Source organism: Trematosphaeria pertusa (assembly GCF_010094035.1).
Source record: "Trematosphaeria pertusa strain CBS 122368 unplaced genomic scaffold BU26scaffold_1, whole genome shotgun sequence".
Taxonomy (NCBI): Eukaryota; Fungi; Ascomycota; class Dothideomycetes; order Pleosporales; family Trematosphaeriaceae; genus Trematosphaeria; species Trematosphaeria pertusa.
The window spans coordinates 877,238-894,420 of NW_022987212.1; the positions used below are offsets into that span (position 1 = coordinate 877,238).

The 17,183-nt window shown below is 54.6% G+C and overlaps 8 protein-coding genes across 8 annotated transcripts; 4 read left to right on the forward strand and 4 right to left on the reverse strand.

Annotated features, from left to right (window-relative positions):
- Window positions 1–1,274: 1,274 nt before the first annotated feature.
- On the reverse strand, window positions 1,275–4,425 carry BU26DRAFT_557318 (uncharacterized protein; the record flags this gene model as incomplete). Its single annotated transcript, XM_033832439.1, has 2 exons — window positions 1,275–4,108; window positions 4,329–4,425. 2 exons carry the CDS (start codon window positions 4,423–4,425, stop codon window positions 1,275–1,277), a joined length of 2,931 nt encoding a protein of 976 aa, XP_033690818.1.
- A 716-nt stretch (window positions 4,426–5,141) lies between these two features.
- Window positions 5,142–7,945, reverse strand: BU26DRAFT_512769 (DNA repair exonuclease). Its single transcript, XM_033827463.1, has 6 exons — window positions 7,793–7,945; window positions 7,111–7,741; window positions 6,457–7,061; window positions 6,074–6,405; window positions 5,483–6,025; window positions 5,142–5,428 (listed from the first exon to the last, which is right to left on the reverse strand). Exons 1-6 carry the CDS (start codon window positions 7,815–7,817, stop codon window positions 5,354–5,356), a joined length of 2,211 nt encoding a protein of 736 aa, XP_033690819.1. The 5' UTR covers window positions 7,818–7,945; the 3' UTR covers window positions 5,142–5,353.
- Window positions 7,946–8,066: 121 nt separating this feature from the next.
- Window positions 8,067–8,871, forward strand: BU26DRAFT_471685 (ribosomal protein S19/S15). The gene is made up of 4 exons (XM_033825395.1): window positions 8,067–8,139; window positions 8,202–8,217; window positions 8,274–8,453; window positions 8,552–8,871. The coding sequence occupies exons 1-4, from the start codon at window positions 8,097–8,099 to the stop codon at window positions 8,592–8,594; spliced, it is 282 nt and encodes a 93-aa protein (XP_033690820.1). The 5' UTR covers window positions 8,067–8,096; the 3' UTR covers window positions 8,595–8,871.
- Window positions 8,620–9,772, reverse strand: BU26DRAFT_598664 (transcription initiation factor IID, TAF10 subunit). Its single transcript, XM_033835040.1, has 2 exons — window positions 9,449–9,772; window positions 8,620–9,396 (listed from the first exon to the last, which is right to left on the reverse strand). Exons 1-2 carry the CDS (start codon window positions 9,695–9,697, stop codon window positions 8,983–8,985), a joined length of 663 nt encoding a protein of 220 aa, XP_033690821.1. The 5' UTR covers window positions 9,698–9,772; the 3' UTR covers window positions 8,620–8,982.
- A 678-nt stretch (window positions 9,773–10,450) lies between these two features.
- On the forward strand, window positions 10,451–11,959 carry BU26DRAFT_412053 (uncharacterized protein; the record flags this gene model as incomplete). Its single annotated transcript, XM_033822951.1, has 2 exons — window positions 10,451–10,729; window positions 10,787–11,959. The coding sequence occupies 2 exons, from the start codon at window positions 10,451–10,453 to the stop codon at window positions 11,957–11,959; spliced, it is 1,452 nt and encodes a 483-aa protein (XP_033690822.1).
- A 781-nt stretch (window positions 11,960–12,740) lies between these two features.
- On the forward strand, window positions 12,741–13,096 carry BU26DRAFT_512773 (uncharacterized protein). Its single transcript, XM_033827464.1, has 2 exons — window positions 12,741–12,820; window positions 12,867–13,096. Exon 2 carries the CDS (start codon window positions 12,867–12,869, stop codon window positions 13,059–13,061), a length of 195 nt encoding a protein of 64 aa, XP_033690823.1. The 5' UTR covers window positions 12,741–12,820; the 3' UTR covers window positions 13,062–13,096.
- Window positions 13,097–13,464: 368 nt separating this feature from the next.
- Window positions 13,465–14,743, forward strand: BU26DRAFT_512774 (uncharacterized protein). The gene has a single exon (XM_033827465.1). It carries the CDS (start codon window positions 13,568–13,570, stop codon window positions 14,339–14,341), a length of 774 nt encoding a protein of 257 aa, XP_033690824.1. The 5' UTR covers window positions 13,465–13,567; the 3' UTR covers window positions 14,342–14,743.
- On the reverse strand, window positions 14,744–16,607 carry BU26DRAFT_512776 (Actin/actin-like protein). The gene is made up of 5 exons (XM_033827466.1): window positions 16,502–16,607; window positions 16,417–16,439; window positions 16,085–16,359; window positions 15,949–16,035; window positions 14,744–15,898 (listed from the first exon to the last, which is right to left on the reverse strand). Exons 1-5 carry the CDS (start codon window positions 16,534–16,536, stop codon window positions 14,996–14,998), a joined length of 1,323 nt encoding a protein of 440 aa, XP_033690825.1. The 5' UTR covers window positions 16,537–16,607; the 3' UTR covers window positions 14,744–14,995.
- Between the last annotated feature and the right edge of the window lie 576 nt (window positions 16,608–17,183).

Genomic DNA, 17,183 nt, shown 5'->3' on the forward strand with positions numbered 1-17,183 from the left:
AGAAAGCGCGACGCCGTGACCGCCAAAAGTCGAGCGGCGAATGATGGCGGAGGAAGAGTGGGGAACGACGCTTGGAAGGCGCCGAGCCACGGGCGGAATTCCAGCCTCGACTAGGGCGCCGCGAAGGCAAACTGTCTCCTTTTCTGAAGACGTGCTAGACTACCTCCTACCGGGACGCAGTGACTCGGTGTTGTATGTGCCTGAGCGACAAGCCCGCATGCTGCGCCGCCGTGAAAGGTTCGTGTTTCTATGACCGGTGGCTTCGCACTGCGCCCCTCCCAGCTCGCCCTGCTAAATGCCTCCCCCACGATAGACTATCACGATTCTGATGCCGGATTTATCAGCACGACAAAAGACATGCTGCCCATGACGTCCCCCTGCCGGTATCGCGTTTCCTCCGGCGTATTGCAACGTGCTGATGTCTTCGTAGCATCCTGCAGCGTCGAACCACTTAAAGCTCCATCCTTGCCCGTGGGGAGCCTCAGGCCCTTCAGGAAGACGCACAGCAATTTGCCTTCTCGCAACATCAATGCCACTGTCGCTTCCACAAGCAATTCCGCCCTGCGCCGTCTTTGCAACCTCTATCTCTGCCCTACGCAAATTGCCCGCGTAATAGCCTGTTCTGGAACTCTGCCCTACACGGAAGGTGCAACACGGCTTAGACGCTTGCCATCCAACCACAACGACCCAGTCGAATACTCGCAACATCAAACACGGCCGGCGCGAACACTGCAGAGGCTCCAGCGAGTATATTACAACTTTTTATTATACTATACAAGCAGCTACACATGTACAGAAACCTAATCATACAACTGCTGTCGACATGAGCAACGGACTGGAAGTGGAGAGGGACGGGGGAGAAGCGCACCACCTCCCTGCCGACCTCTGCAGCCGTCCAGAGCTGCCATATCATTAGACCCAAGGAAATAGTGACAGTAAGGAAACAAAAAGTGGGTAGCAACAGTCTAAGGAAGAACCCGTCAACCTCGACTCCCGAGTCTCTATCGCCACGTCTTCTTGCCCGTCCATTGGTACAGGCGGTGCTGCCGAACAGGTATTGAACGACAGAGGATTAGGAAGGCGGCCCAAAGAAAAGGAATGAGTGCAAGGATAGGTCCATCTGTATGCTCGTATGGTTCGCTCTTCGGCCGGGTCCAACATATATGATGTTGTATTAGGAGGGGTTGCCGTGTAAGAGTCGACCAAGAACGGGTGTAAGAAAAGCCAAAATGGCCCTAAGAATTGTCTCCGAAAGTACCGACGGGATATCGCGCTCATTTGCGGGGATTGTCGCGGATATGCTCGTAGATATTCTGCTGCTCGATGCTCTTGATCGATCGGAAGCGGGTGTGCCACTTCTCCGAACGGTGTCGCTTCTCCTCCGGAGACATGTTGCGTGGGTCCTTCTTCGTACGCCTGAACTTATTCGTGACCTGCTCGAGCTTGGCCTTCGCAGGCGAGACTTCTCCGGATTTCTTTGGCGATCGCGGAGTATTGGCCGGCGAAGCTGCAGCTACTTCGCCCTGCTCGCCCGCTGCAGCCTTCGTAGGCGAGGAGGCGAGCTTCTGCTTGCCTTTGCTCGAGGACGGCCTGAAACAAGACGCATCAGCTTCGACAGGCTCCATTGTCCCAGTGGCCTCGGTCGAACGCTGTCCCTCCGTGGTAGGACGCCGCTCCTCAAGATGCGTATCGAGGACAACATCGGCCAAATCGTCCATGGCGCCGTCCAGCCCTGACAGCCGCTGGTTAGCCATAGGCCGTGGGGAGGGTGGGAAATTTGCATCAGGCCCATGGGCTCTATATTCCCTGGACGGCGGAATGTAACGCTGCATGGAAACAGGAGTTCCGTATGAGCGACTGCTGGTCTGATTTCCGGAGAACTGCCGCGGATATGCGCCTCCAGGTAGTGCTGAGTTGGCGCGGGACACAATACCTTTCTCTTGGTTCTTCATGGCAAGCTCATTCTCAGCTGCTGAAAAGGCAAGCTGGCGGTATGCAGAACTCATCTTATCCGAAGCGTCCGTCTGAGGCAGGTACGTCGCAGTCGAGGGGTTTCGCAGGCGTGGCTGCTGAGCAGCTTCGTTGCAATAGGTGTATGTGATGGGCGTATCCTTGGCACCTCCGAGTTGAGTGTACACGGAATCCCTGCGCGCATCCGGAGTCGGCGCATTGACTTTAGCGGATCGAGCATTCTCCTGGTTTCCGATTGAGGCATCGACTTGACCGAATGACATGCTGACGGCAGAGTCGTGCGGAGTTGAACGAGCCACAAGGCCTCGAAGTGAATTGTCGCGACCCTTCTTGCACTCATCCGCCAGGAAATGCAAGAGTCCCTCAAGGTAACCCCTCAGGACTTCAGGGCTATCAGGAATCCCCACATGATCATAGCCGGCCTGATATCCTTCCTGGTATGTGGAAGGCACGTACGTGGTTGGCTTGGACACAAACGGCGGCCAATTTTCCTCTGTGCCAGTTCGTCGCATAGACGATTTCCGCGACGTCAAGTTGCTGGAGAAGGCAGAAACCAGAGGGTCCGCAGTCGCAGGCGGCGCACGCTCCTGTGCATTTGAAGGCAGCTGGGTGGTTGTAGCCTGCTTCAGTGAGGACATAGATGGCTGTTTGCCGAAAGCCTCAGGCCACGAGGTAAGTTTCGGAACCGCCTTCTTGCTTGAGCGACTCGAGTTGCCCTCATTCCATGGGCTCGCAGGCCAGTCCTTCTCGGGCGTAGATGGGACAGCGGCGTTCTCCTTCGCTGTCTGCTTGGACTCCTGAGCCTTCGGTGCAACGCGCGTAGAGGAGTGCTCATGGGTATTAGTGGGGAAGAAGTCTGTCGTATCTATGCTAGACAAGCTAGGCTTCTGTGAAATAGTTCGGTCCTCGTGCCTGTCTGATTGAGACGTCTCGTTGGTACGCCATGAAGAGCGCTTCGCCGGAGACGGTGTCGGAGGGGCAACGTCTTTGGCAGTTGTCACTTTCGCGACGGGCTCGTAGGTAGGACTCTTGGGGTCGAGCTTTGAGGTAGGCTGCTTCTTATTCTCGTCTCGGGGCGGTTTGATCTCGACCGCGTGGGAGCGACGACTAGCTGATCCCGGTGAGTGCGGAGCCGGTACGGGATGCTGGACGAATGGAGTGGACTCTGTCGCCTGTATGCTGGGGAAGGCACCAAACGGCGGCTGGTACATCATCAAAGGAGAGAAGGCGCCTGTGCCCGGAAATGCGTACATGGGTGAAGGCATGGGCTGCTGGAATTGGGGAATGAAGGAGGACTGTGCCGCTGAAGCTGCCGGTGCGCCGACAGGACCAGTGAACGTATTCACTTGAGCTGGCGGGACGTTGTTGTCGGTAGCTTCGACAGCACTGATGGCCTTCCTCAGGGCATCGAGTTCGATGATGAGGTTTCTCTTCTTCTCAATCATCCCGGCACGCCAGGCCTCGGTCTGTTGACTGGCTTGTAGAACTTCTGTCTGCTCCACGTTCTTAAGCTCCTGCTTCTTGAGGGTCTGTTGTGCCTTCAGAGTAGTAAGATCGAGACCAGCGAAAGGTGTCTGCGCATTGGGGCGTACCGGGCCAGGCGGTGCGGCTGCGCTTGCGCCAGAGAATGCGCCTTGAGAGGGCAAGACGGAAGGCTGTGTTGCTTGTTTTGCAGTCGTATCTGGAACCCCGGAAACAAGTGACGGCAAGGCGGAAGAGGTCGCTTCGAGCGACGGAAGAGCGAAGGCTCGGTCGCCAACGAAGAGCACAGGTTGGCTTCCAACGACCTCGAAACGAGGGACGTTGTTGACGTCTGGTCGTGCTTGCGCAGACATACTGCTACCAGACGCGACCCCTCGGAGGGGAGGGGGCTTGAAGCCGTTGTTGGGGAAGCGGGAATTGCTCAACGGTGGAAGATCGCTCGGGACGACGCGACCGCCGGCAGTGACTCGTATGCCGGGGGGGCTGCCGTGTTCCTTCAGTAGCCTCTCGACCTTCCCTCGCTTGATTGAGGGGGACGGCGAAGGCTTCTTGTTGGCTGCCACGGGTGTAATCGCAGGTGTCGCAGACAATCGAAGACTCCTATTTGAGGAAGTGCCGGCCAAGGTGGCAGATGCAGAGGGTCGCAAGACGTGCTCTGAACACGGGAGGTAATTAGTATTTATTGCTCAGTTGCTTGAGCGAAGTGACGAAAGGGTGGAGGAGGAAGGGAAGGGCGCGTCCCGCCAGAGAGCTAGAAATTGTTTTTGCGGGGAGCCCGGTCCCCTGGGCAACAGTCGTGGTCTCAAAGCGAGATTGGTGTGGAGGTGTAATCCGAGTGTGGTGAAGAGTGAAAGTGACTGAGCATCGCCACTGACCCTTGATGACATCCTCGTCGGCGAACTTGTCAATGGACACTGCCGATTCCGAGACGGAGTCTCTTAGAGCGAGTAGCTCCTCGACTTTGTATGACATGGTGGGTTGGTTTTCGACCCTGCTGAGCGCGCGATGACTGCTGGGCTTGGGCGGTGCGTCGACGGTAGTGATCCGGTGAGAGCTCGAATCAGACAAGCAACGAGAGGTGAGATGGTTGTGATGCGAATATCCTGCCATTATTAGCCATCCGATCCAGACGCTTTGTTCTTCAAGGCCAGGGAGATCGACCCCAGGGCGCAGATCGAGAAGGACGATGAACGTACCTCAAAGCTGATGGTGACGTGCAGTGTGAACAACGTGAACAACGAGCGGGCAGCTATCCAAGAGCCGAAGAGCAGCAATGACGAAAGAAGACGGGTGGAACAAGAAGATGGAGACAAAATGAGTGTGTTGGGGAGAGTGGTGGACGATGCGGATAGTTGGAAGTATATAAGGGCATCCCGCCGCGCCTCCCCTACATGAGGCGTACGGATGGTGGAAAGAGAAGACGAAGACGTGCGGAAGCTGAAGAGAAGGACAGATGAAGCATCTCGAAGTCAGAGCAGTGGAGCCGCGGAGGTGGCGCGACTGCCTTGCCGGTGCGTGCTGAGGAAGGAGCGGTGGAGCGCTCTCTCAGACCTCAGATAGCCCTTTCTCAGATCTCGCCTTGGACCTCGGGAACCACTGAAGCCTAATCATCACAGCAAGCAAGGGCAGGGAGCATGCTTGGGATATGCGAGGTATAACTGAGAGAGAAGTGTGGACACCTACGCTCCTACATCTTCACCCAAGGTTGATTTAGCCGCGGCCTTGATTTTATGTGGCTCTGCTATTTTTTTTCTTGAGAGGCCGTGTGCTTCCCATACTCGCTTGAGAAAGAGCCTCATTAGCCATATCGTAAAAGCCGTCGCTATGCGCATGTCGACGGAAAACGTTTACGCCCATCCTCCCCATTCAGGTCGCCCGCTCTCATACTTGTACAGTAGGGCTATCTCCTGCGGGTACTCCTAGATGTTGAAACAGGCTCAAAAGCGTCGTCGTCGTCGGAAATCTCATCGTCCTCCTAGGGTTTATATTAGCATTGGCTCGAGCTATTACTACTACAATGTCAACTTACCGGTTCTTGGACCTTCTTAGCCCGCGTCGCAGCTGCCCGTGGCGCTTGACTACGTTGTGTGGATGCCTGAGAGAAATTGAGCGTTGACTGCTTTGTAGAAGCTGGAGCACGCGCTCGGGAAGTCGGGGTCTTTTTCGGAGGAGATTTGGCGCGGGCTGGCGCCCTTGCCACGGGCTTCTTCGCCGTTGTCCGCGACGGTTTGACGAAAAGGGCCTCTTCGTCTTCTTCCGAATCGCCGCTGCTGGTGATCATGATCGCATCTCCATCGTCATCGACATCGTCTTCCTCTTCTTCAACGACCCTTCTCTTACCGCGGCCTCCTTTCGCAGCTGGGGTCTTCTTCGCAGCTGCAGCAGACTTACGAGTAGTGCCAGCTGCTTTGCCCCTTCCGCGAGCAGCACCCTTCTTCGGCGGAACCGATGCTACGTCATTGTCATCTTCGTCTTCGGCGTCAGTGTGAATGAGCGCGCCTGGCTGATCCTCCCATGGACCATCCACATCGCTGTCCCAAATGTCCGGCTTTGGTTTGTACTTGGCCTTCCTCTATACGCTGGTTAGGCGAGAATCACTGCTATGTGGGTAAGTACTTGCCTTCTTCTTCATTTGGCCCGAAGCGAAGAGCTCCTCCAGCTGTGTCTTGTATGTTTCCATTTCGTTAGCAATTTCCTCCTCGTCCACATCATTCGCATCCATCAGGTGCTTCAGCTGTGTGGCGAGACTCTCGTTCACGAACATCTCCATTGCGTGTTTGTCGTCCTTGTCCACAAACTGCGTCACAGCATCTCCAAAAGAGTTTTGCGGGAGAATGGTAAGTGACTGCGCAGTCAAGAACTCTTTGACGAGCTTCTCAACCTTCACCGCGTCTAGCGAGAACTGGGCTAGAACCGACTCGTCTGGAAGTTCAGCATTGCTCTTTGTTGTTCCTGGTGGTGTGTTAGTGGCATGAATACTTCTAGCTTAGAGAGCTGACATACGATTTGCCGCCTTCTTCTTCCGGTAGTATTGGACGACATCGTTGGTGTTGGCGACTTTGCCCTGAAATCGATTCGAGAAACGCTGCGGGTTCTCGCAGTGGAATTCTCCAGGCTCTGGAGCAGTGTATTCTACTCGCAAGCGAACTAGGGGAAGCGGTACTTCAATGCTGACCCCATCTTCCCGCTCGTCCTGGAGCTCTAGCCATTCCCGTTTTGCTTGTTCAATCAGCTCCTCCACAACCTTCTTGAGATATATCGCAATCTTTTCGCGGTTATCATTCACCCTCCAGAGCTCTTTCTGTTTGATTTCGCGTTCGTCTTGTAGCACGATCTCCTTCATGATGAAGGGTCGTACCGACTTGAGCCGAATAGGTTCACAGGTGAACTCTTTGCCGGTGACGCTCAATATAGCGACGTGCTTTGGCACAGCTTCGCCTGGCATGAGTGAGGTTGCGATTGAGGAGCCAGGCTGAATGACGTGGAAGCCCATTTCGGGGTTGTATCGCGGCTCGATCAGACACTCGTGCTCATGGCCCCATACAACAAGATCCATAAACTCGGGTAAGAAGTTTTCGGGCAGGAAGCTAGTCTGGGTATGCGCGACACTGGTGGCTGTTAGAAAGCTGACTTAAGAGACGCTCTATACTGACTCACTGATTCTGGTGAACCGTCATCAAGTTGAACCACTCGTCCTTCTGTACGCCTGGTTGAAAGAACTTGACCCCGCCGTCTCGCCAGGTATGAAACAACCGCTCATCCCGGACATTGCTGAGACCGTACAAGGCCAGCTTCGTGCCACCTTTCTGCAGGAGAACCGGTTTGACCTCGATCTTTTCAACCTGTGAAGTGCGGCCATAGTAGTTGACAAGGCCAGACGCTTGTAGGAGGTCTAGGGCCGAATATGAGCCTTCTCCGGAGGGATCGTCATGGTTCCCATGTATCGCAAACACTGGGATAGCGACATTGATATCGGGATCTTCGTAGTTGACATGGTCGAATACGCCTCCGAAGTTCTCACTCGCATCGCTCAGCATCTCGAGCTCGCACGGCTTGTCCCCAAGGCAATTCATACGCAGCGACTGAACTACATGGTACATCGCCATCCGCGAAGGCTTGTTCTCATGGAAGAGGTCTCCGCCATGCAGAACCATGTCCACATCATGCTCCTTTGCTAGGCACATCACCTCGTGGAACGTCTTCCAGCTATCGTCCTTACGGAATGGGTCGCGCTCGTTGTATCCGACATGGCTGTCCGTCGCTACGAGGATACGAATCGTATCGGGGTCTGGGATGGAACTATTAGCGAGTGCGTGCTGCGATCCGGGAGGGGACGAACCTCGTGGCGGCGCTCGCGGACGCATGGTGTGGGCGCGCCAAAGCGGTTGAGCTGGGATTGATTGTAGAAGCGACTGCGGAGAACGGTGATAAGAACGGAAATGCCCTACTGACTCCCTCTAGCCTTTTATATGGCGAAGACTGGACGACGGCCATGCGGCTTTCACAAAGTCGCGACGCGCTGCGGCCTACGCCAAGATTTCGAGGCTTGACGGGCTCTCACGTGATGCAGATCAAACCTTGGAACCTTGGAAGCGATAGAGCGAAGAGGTTAAGCCGACCTCACTCTTCGCAACGAAAGCGCGATGTTTCCCACGCGAGCGCTTTGCGCACGATCCGTATGGAAAGGTAAGTCTACTTCATAGTATTTGGCTTGGATCAAGTGGAATACCTGGCTAACCTCACCCCAGGTCCTAACATCGTCCCGTAAGTCCACCGCAAGCAAGGAGCTCTGTCCAAACGATCCCTAAGTCTCCTCGCAGCCTACCCATCACACGGCCAGCGCCCGGCCAAAGGATGCTCCCGATAAAGACGCAAGCACGCTCTGCGACGATACTACCGAATTTCGTGGGCTTGAAGTTCCAGATACATAATGGCAAGAACTACTTGGACATCACGATAACGGAGGACATGGTCGGTCACAAGCTGGGAGAATTTGCGCCGTACGTCAGAGCTCTCTTAGCCCAGAATTCTCAAACTCAACGCTCCGTCGTACGGAGAGTGAAGCTTTGACAGAGCGTTAAACTGACCCGGTTTAAAGGACAAGAAAGAATTTCACGTACAAGCAGACGAAGAATAAGTAGAAGCGACATCGACCATGCATCAAGTAGGAGTTAGGGTATCATTTGGAGGTCTTTCTAGCCTCAATTGCTGTACTTTTATTGTACAAATTCGATAGGCATGCACTGCGCAAGCCGTCCTTCCAAAGACTTTGAACCCAACGCCAATGATGCTAGAAGGAAGCCGAGACCGGAATTACTCCTCTGTCAAAGTTGCCGCCTGAGATGGATGTTCCCTTGAAGCGTGATGGGAATTTTGTAAGCTTTGTATGCTCTACTATGCACCCGTCGAGATGCTGGTTGTCCTAATCAATTGCGTGGTCAAATGTGCTGCGCAGCGTGTCTAGTGGCCCCGGTCCTGGGTGGTATGCTCGCCGTGTTTTGGCGCTCGTGTGACGTGGGAGATGATCCCTTATCGATAGAACTCTCCCCGCTTGATGTTGACTCCGTATTCGCCCACGGCCATACCCAGATCCTCCATCGTAAGCACAGTCCGCCCTTGACTGCCACCCTGTCCACCGCCACCATAGCCTGGCCTCGGCGCGCCGAGGGCGAGATCCTTTGCTTTGGCGATGTCCTTGGCGCCTTGTGCTCCACCTGGCGCAGCTGCTCCTTGCGGTCCTGATCCGCCCGCTAATCCGCCCATAGGATTATTACTCGTAGTGTTGGAAGCGCGAATGCGGGAGTATTGGTATGCGTCGGCGGCGATGTCGGCTATGAACTTCTGTGTCGCGAGAGCAAGGAGACGGGCGAGGTGCGGAGAGGTCTGTGGCGGCGGTGGTAGGCCTGCTTTTGTCAAGTAATAGTTTGTGACTGCGTCTGGTATCTTTGCCCTTGTCAGCATTGTCTTGCCATCATGTGGCGGGGGAGCGACATACTATCGGCGCATAGTCGTCCATCTTGGATAGGAACTCGCGCAGGGTGGCATCTTTCTTTGCCGGGATCCGCGCTTCTAGCGGGATCTCTGCGACTCCATTTCTTGCGGGCGCCTCGGCGTCATTTGCGCCGTCGAGGTTCATGGCGTCAGGTTGGGTCGGCTCGGGTTTGATATCAGCGTCGATGGTCGCGTCCAGCTCGTTGTCCATCTCAACGTCCGCGCTCTGGGGTGGTTGCGAGTTCTCCGCCATTGTGACGTAAGCAGATACTGAGGCTGTAGGACGGTGAGTGAAGGCGGGCGGAGGCGGACAATGCGCTGGTGGGTGAATGAGAGCGCCAAGGCAGCATGGCCGTCGGCAAGTCGGCGTTTGCGGTCGACGGCCACGCTAGCCAATCAGAGCGCGCGCCGTTGGACCACCCTCAGCCTTCCACGCGTGCACTTCCCCGCCAAGGGGCATACCTCAGCGTGATCATGAAGCATTGTGCTTTTGTTCGCCGCAGCCTGGCGAACCCCAGATGTCTGCGCTTCCTCACCGACTGATAGCACCAGCCAGCCCACGCTTGATGCATGCTCACAGGCCAGAGGACAGCAATCTGACCCCTCGTGCCCAGGCAACGATTTCCAGCACCGTGGGCAAACGGTCACATTACCCTCACCTCGCTCAGCAACATGCGTTAGAGGATGCTTTGCTGGAGTTCCAGCATCCTCAGCAGTGACGGGCTACGAACACTACATCGTCCCCCAGCTCACAGAGTCCTCCGCAACTCGCTCGGTCACTTTCGTTCTCTCTTTTCTCAACATTCTTTTAATCCATTGCCCATTGCCCTATCTTCTTCAATTCGCACCCCCCGCAGTGTTGGGATACCAATAACGGCCGTCCCGAACATCCAGCACCAATACAATCGTTCCAACAGAACCACAGAATCTCTCCGCTGAACGCCCAAATAAAGCTGCCTTAGTCGGACATCTCGTATGATCCCCATTCGCAGTTCGAGCATGCACGATGGCTAGACTGACTGATCTCCCATTGGAGATAGTCACGGAAGTCTTTCATCATCTGGGCAGCATTGACGACGTCCATCATTTCCAGCGGGCATGCAGGAAAACTCACGATGCGATCCAGTCGCCGACGGTATACACGGACATTATGCGATCAGTCATCGGTAACGCTCCCCAACACAGATTCGACATCTCGTTGTCCAGGATGCTGGATCTCCACCACGACATCGTCCGTCACTACTCACAAGGAGGAGGGGCCATTCCACTGACTCAGACACCGGCCGTTGGTCCAATTACAATGAACCATGTGGAAACCCAGCTCGAGGCTGCCGTTACAGAGGACTGTGCAGAGGGTCCCTGTACTGACTGCCTTCCGGATGCGCGAATTGACGAAATAGTAGCGCGATACCAAGGCCTCAAGGTCCTCCGGGATCAATGGCTTGCCAGGCAGCTCAAGAGCAACGATCTGCTAGCCGCAAATTCTAGTACAGAGGCCCACGAGTACATCAACAAGTACGATTGGATCCGGCACCGTGACGAAGACTTTCAGGACGACGGAGTGTCGCGCTTATCACCAGAGACCGAAAGCTACGCCAACTTCAATCCGGACCAGCAGGCCCGCTTCTATGCCGCCCTCACATCTGTTTGGCTTTTCAACGAAATTCGCTGGACACTGGCGCAGTTCGCCTACCCGTCTGGTGGCTCTTTCAACTTTCAGACCCGGTTGGCAGATGACTGCAAGAAGTGGATTCACGGCCGGACAGAGAGGCCCATTCTAGACGAGCTCGACCGATACGCAGTGTTCCAATTCATGTACCACCATCTACTACCGCTCCACGGCCGCTTCCTGGCAGACCGGAACTCATCGAAACTGCCGCTTACGTTCCCATCAGAACTAAGAAAGAGCTCGGTCTTCTGCGCACGCTTTCTCCAAGCCTTCCTTGTGGCGGGGCAGGCCTATTTCCAACCTCCAGACATAATCGATCTGATAGTCCGCTCCCGGTTATCACGAAAGCCACCATACCCAATGGCGGACCTGCCTGACTCATCCGAGAAGTCACTGCGCCCATACAACGCCGTCCCCTTCTCCGCCGATCTTGACTACAGCACTGAGATGTCCTGCCCCAGCCATGTCTCCCACCGTCTCCTCCGCAACACCATGCACCATCTGCACATTGTCAAGCGCGCCAGCATCTTTCAGGCCTCGCACATCGGGCGGCCCTTCCGCTACACGGCTCAGCCGGCGACAACCGAGCTCTTCAATATCGATGACTTGTCTGCGGAGTTCTTCAAGGACAGGGCGTTAGTGGCCTTTGAGAAGTATGAGAAGAAGTATCTGAAAATGGTGGGTGAAGATGTCCGAGAGGATGAGGAGAAGGATATCAGGAAGGTGTTCAAGACAAGGTGGCCCAAGGTGTGGTGGATGGTCTGGTGGTGGGCGAACAGCGAGGAGAAGGCTCGCGCGAAGATGGAGCGGTGGAGAGAAGAGGTGCCTCCTCCGCGAGCGCATTGAAGCTGGATTTCACGACCACGACGTTAAGACCCGCTCCATCTCATTAACAACAAAGATGCGAGTCTTTAAGTTGGCAGCTCCCGCAAAACCATTGGAAGAAGCATCCGATACGTACACATGCACACATCGATATAGAGGTGGACACTCAAGAGGAAGCATTGGCTTGACTTATATGCGCACACGGTAAACATCGAGGAGGGAGTGTGTGACAGGCGGGAGTTATTGATATAGGCCCTTTCGGCATTGGTCTGCTTTTCCCTGTTCTTCTGTGCGGCTTGCTGCGGATTTTTACATTTGTAGTGCACTGGGTTTTCCGATATTTGCGTAGCCCTGCCTAGAGGACGGTATTAATACAGGGGATAGGCGGAGACGGATCTTGGGTTCCCTTGGGTATATGCAAGTACTTGAATACTTTCAGCAAGCAATCTAGACAGAATGCGATACTAATGTTTCACCACCCCAATCCACGCGCTGCCAGACCCGCTACTCACGTGACTCTGCGCCGCCGTGGCCCGGCTCGGCTCAGGCCCGGCTCAACCTCGGCTTAATTCAGCTCAGGCCCGCTCAGGTCTGCTCCTTGCTCACCCGCCGCGGCGTAGTCTCTACTTACTAGACGCCGTAGTAAGTTTTGCAACGCGCTAGTAAGCTTTGCAAATTTCTGGTAGAACTACAGTTGTCGATGAGAGCGGAACTACTAAGGATAAATAGCATATAATAAAAAACTACAAAGGAGGCGAAGATCTCCGACTATCTCGTCCTTTCCTCTTTACCAATGTTTACCATTTTCCCCTCAACTATCAATCACAAGCGAGCAACAAGTACCGAACAAGTCAATCGAACAAACTAAGGCATCTACTCTCAGTAAGACTCCCATTTTCTTACACTGGTCCCTCTTACGACCTTTCAGATGTACTGGAAGCGATTCAAAACCGCGGCCCGTTGCCCCGACTGTGAGAAGAAGGGGAACGCCAATGACCCGTGCAGCACGCACATCCACTGGTGTGAGGAGGCGGATAAGAGAGGAAGTCCATGTGCGGAGCCTATACAGACTTCGCAGGGGAGCTCCACCAAGCGCCACATGAACTGCCCCAAGCACCGTTAGAGTTCTGGGAACTGAACAGGGACCGCTGGGACGGAGGTGAGCGGCAACTGGCGGCAGTGGCGCTACTACCACGGCCATGTAATAATTCGTTACCGATGCCAAGGATGCTAACCCAAATCAATACACCGTCAAAACATTAACACAAAAGCTTCAACTCTACATAACTTACCTAATCTATATATATATCGCTCGAAAATCTACTGCGACACCTACCTAAGAGCTTTGATAAACTTGCCGTCTTTTTCTGAAGCTCTCTGTGTGGGCGACGGCAAGGTGTTGAGGCATCTTGGAATCGGTAACGAATTATTACATGGGGGTGCTACAGAGCATCACCGCCACAAGTTCGCTTGGCAAGGGCAGTGTGGCTCAGCGGGGTTTTGGGACGAAACATCCAGCAACACCACGCTCATTAGAATATAACACTTTGGCCACGCATTTTGTCGCACCTCCTCAGCGCTGTAAATGTGCCACTGACCTATCTTCGAGACTAGTTCCCTGCTCCTAGCATGTCTTTGCTGCTGCCCGATGGAAATGCGCTCCGAGAATGCATTCTCGGAATAGGCGGAACTGGAGTTGTGGTACGTCGTGGTGATGTTGCCATCAAGCTTCCTTTGAAGTACGACATAACAGGCCATGGCGAAGCCCAAGTCAAGCACCTTAAGGCATGCGCTGGCATCTCTTCCGACTCCATCCAGCGCGAGGAGAAGGTCTACCGACGCCTAGGCCCAATCGATGGCGTTGTGCGTTTCCTCGACCAACCCGGTGTGGGCATCCACATGGCTTTTATGCAGAACGGATCCCTAGTCGACTACCTGAGGAAATATACCCCCGATCGAACGATACAGCTGGCGTGGTTCTGGGGGATGGCATACACCCGCTCTCACATCCACGATCGTCACGTAATCGTCGCTGATATTGCCACTCGAAACTTTCTTCTCGCCGCCGACCTGTCTGTCAAGTTCTCAGACTTTAGCGAATCCACACTTCTGCCCCTCCATACCGATATGGAAACTGCTGACGACTCCGGATACTCCATATACACCGACATTGGCCAGCTTGGTTCTGTAATGTTCGAGGTAGTAACCGGAACACCTTGCAAATTCGATCTCTATAAAGACAAGCCATTCGAACCGGTCACGGCCACCTGGCCACAGAGGGAGGACCTTCCCGAAACGAAAGATATTTGGCTGGGTTCCATTATTGAGAGATGCTGGACCAAGGGGACCTTCCAGAATGCACGTAAGCTCGTGGAAGCGTTGGATCTAGTTGTTTTGGAATAGTAGGACCAGGCCACAGCAAGCGCCGATGGCTCGAAGGGGTGAGGTGTCGGCGGCGTGGACGTGACCAATGGCGGCGCTGTCGAGTATAGCGTGGTCACAACATCACAAAGCGAATACTACTGTGTACCAGAGGTGTCGCCGTGGGAAGATAGGGTGTACGGTTCGTAAGCCTCTCCTTCATGTAGTTGAGCTTTCACAGTGCTGACATGTAACCGTGTCATGTATGGCTTGACATGAAGGACGAGCTTACAAGCAAGAAGTCTAGCACTCACCATGGCAAGAACCAATGAATTCACATCTTTCGAGGTATATGGTTTCCAATGAAAAACGCCGTGTAGCCCTCGCAGGGATTAACACGGTGAGGACGTTAGGTCTCATTACAAAGCCTCTACGACCCCCGGCCAATGCTTTTTTGGAGTGATAGCTTGTCTGACCCAGTATTTTCAAGGAAATTTTTGTAAGCCAGCCGTCACACTCGTTTAAGCATTGCTCAATACATGAAACATCTAATGTAGTTTTTCCTTTCGAATTTTGCATTTGAAATCTTCTTGGGTTCGTGAATAAGATGATCTTTTCAGCACTCCCGTCTACATCCTCCAAACTGGGTACTCCCAAAGCGCAATCTCGCATACTCCCGTAGCCAAAGTTTGATCATTACGTGCTACCTGGACCACCCAACAGGGCGAACCTTCTGACAATGCTCGGCCCAATCTCATCATACTCTGCCTTGGTATGGCAGTAACTCCTGAACTCGGGTGTCTGGCCGAGCAGGCTTCCTCCGAACCACGGCCCGTGCCTTTGCCTCTTGTGTGTGATGACTTGAACCTCCAAACCACCGCTCTTTGCGCCTCCGCTCCTGGCTTCCGAGGCCTTGATCCTGGCGTCCACGAGATGCCGGATGTCGCGCTGTAAACGCCGTCCAAAGTCCTTGTACAGTGTCGAGCCACCTGAGAGCACGATGTTCTTGTAAAGTCCCCTGCGCACATCGATGGGCGAGGTTTGAATAACGGTATCGACAATAGTGGGCAGCGGGGTCAGGAAATCCGAAGAGTAAATCTCTGGGTTGAAGAAGATCTCTGGGGCAAGGAAGCGCTCATAGCCGACGTCTACCTGAGCAGACCTGCCGTTGGGGTAGTTCACGGTGTACTTGCGGAATCGGTCTTCGGGCTCGCGGTCAAAGCGGGAGAACTCTTTGACGATATCTGGACATACGTAGCAGAATTCTTCTTTGATGCGCTCAGCGGTTTGGAGAGAGGAGTCCGGCTCGCCACGGTCTCGGAGGAGCGACTGTACGAAGTTTGTTATGTCGCGGCCAGCAATGGGAACACTCTTGATCGACGACCCAATGACATAACCTTCGGCAACAGGAATGACGTGGGTGACACCAGCACCGGAATCGATGACAGTACCAGTAAGTGACCGATCTTGCACTTTCGAGCTAGTCCAGGAGGCAGCCAGAGCGAGCACGGCTTGCACAGCGATATAGAGACCGGCGCAATTGAAGGATTCGAACATAATCTCGGCGGTGTTTTCGCGGTTCTCCGGAGGATTGAGAGGCTACTCATCTGTTAGAGCCATACGTGCGATTGGTAAGGCATCCTTCTTACAGGCTCGGTGAGTAGGAAGTAGTGGTCTTCAGGCTCCACCCTGAGATATTTGAATATCGAGTTTGACCAGAAGCGCTCCATGAGGTCCTGGAACACATCAGCACCGGCTGTCTTGGACAAGAATATCCTTGCATACCCAGTTGTCGATTTGGCCGTGCCTGATCGGGTAGTGGATGCCATAGCCAGGCCCCGCTGCTGCCGACAGCGCTTCATCGCCAATGAAGAAGTCCAAATCCTCTGTTCCCCTCTTCGCATGTAAGTGGCTGCTCGGGCCAGCACCGCCGGTCAAAAAGGAAGGCTTGTTTGCGACTGCGGGACGTCCAGACCCAGACCCGCCAGCGCCGCCCGCGGCGGATTTCGTTGCTATCGCGGTGGGGAAGACGAAGGAGGGAGAGTCATTGCCGGCGAAACCTGCGAAAGATCATGATTACTACTTGTATGTCTAAGTTGTAGACGCGCAAGTCATACCAAGCTTCGAGAAGCCCGTGCCGCTGCAGTCAACTGTCAGTATGTCATTGCGCTGTTGGTGCCCGCAGGCTGCCAGGAAGCTTACTTGTCCATGACAACGGCGGGGGTTTGGGACGCCATATTTGCTGCCGCTCGGCGGAGTAGTTGCAAGCACGAAGCAGCCCAGGAGTGTCCGCCGGAAGAGAAGCGTGGGCGCGAATTGGCTGTGGTGGTGGGTGGATTCGTCAGAGTGGGCTGGCGGGCCTCTGGCTGGTCGATGTGGGCGCCGAAACGGGCTGAGCCCCGCCCCGCCGGGCGTCGTCTTGGCAGGCGTAGCGGAGATGACGAGGGCGGGGTTCGACTTTATTTGCAGCTCGCCTTCTTCCCACACATCATAACTACGCCCCAGCCGCGTTGCTCCTTCCCGCCGTCTACAAGAGGTCCTTCCGCCCGTGTTAGCGGCTATGTAACGTGACTCTCTCAGCACATGCCCAGGTGGGCGGCGTACAATTCCACGCAATCTCAGACTGGAAGGAGCGCGCGGTCCTTGACTTCTCCGCCCGGCTGCTATTCTCTCTCCCACTGACCTTCACCCTACAGCGCACCGGGCCCTCGCCGCTCTCTTTAAGCCACAAGAGTTCCGACTACCGCCACGGCAATTCCATTCATTCAACATTCTTCACCTCCACCTCTCAGTTCTTCTCTTTCTATCCGACTCACCTACTGAATCACTCACTAATGCCGCCTTGAACACCGCTCTTTCAGACAAGAACATTCTCTACCTGTCT

Excerpts from the sequence above, each read along its gene's own strand:
- BU26DRAFT_512769 (XM_033827463.1), bottom strand. The coding sequence starts at position 7,817 with ATGCGTCCGCGAGCGCCGCCACGAG. Across the intron at positions 7,742-7,792 it reads TCCGCGAGCGCCGCCACGAG|ACCCCGATACGATTCGTATC; the intron begins GTTCGTCCCCTC and ends GTTCCATCCCAG. Across the intron at positions 6,026-6,073 it reads CGGGCCAAATGAAGAAGAAG|AGGAAGGCCAAGTACAAACC; the intron begins GCAAGTACTTAC and ends ACCAGCGTATAG.
- BU26DRAFT_471685 (XM_033825395.1), top strand. The coding sequence starts at position 8,097 with ATGTTTCCCACGCGAGCGCTTTGCGCACGATCCGTATGGAAAG. Across the intron at positions 8,454-8,551 it reads AAGCTGGGAGAATTTGCGCC|GACAAGAAAGAATTTCACGT; the intron begins GTACGTCAGAGC and ends CCCGGTTTAAAG.
- BU26DRAFT_598664 (XM_033835040.1), bottom strand. The coding sequence starts at position 9,697 with ATGGCGGAGAACTCGCAACCACCCCAGAGCGCGGACGTTGAGATGGAC. Across the intron at positions 9,397-9,448 it reads TGGACGACTATGCGCCGATA|ATACCAGACGCAGTCACAAA; the intron begins GTATGTCGCTCC and ends ACAAGGGCAAAG.
- BU26DRAFT_512773 (XM_033827464.1), top strand. The coding sequence starts at position 12,867 with ATGTACTGGAAGCGATTCAAAACCGCGGCCCGTTGCCCCGACTGTGAG.
- BU26DRAFT_512774 (XM_033827465.1), top strand. The coding sequence starts at position 13,568 with ATGTCTTTGCTGCTGCCCGATGGAAATGCGCTCCGAGAATGCATTCTC.
- BU26DRAFT_512776 (XM_033827466.1), bottom strand. The coding sequence starts at position 16,536 with ATGGCGTCCCAAACCCCCGCCGTTGTCATGGACAA. Across the intron at positions 16,036-16,084 it reads ACGGCCAAATCGACAACTGG|GACCTCATGGAGCGCTTCTG; the intron begins GTATGCAAGGAT and ends GATGTGTTCCAG. Across the intron at positions 15,899-15,948 it reads ACTTCCTACTCACCGAGCCT|CCTCTCAATCCTCCGGAGAA; the intron begins GTAAGAAGGATG and ends ACAGATGAGTAG.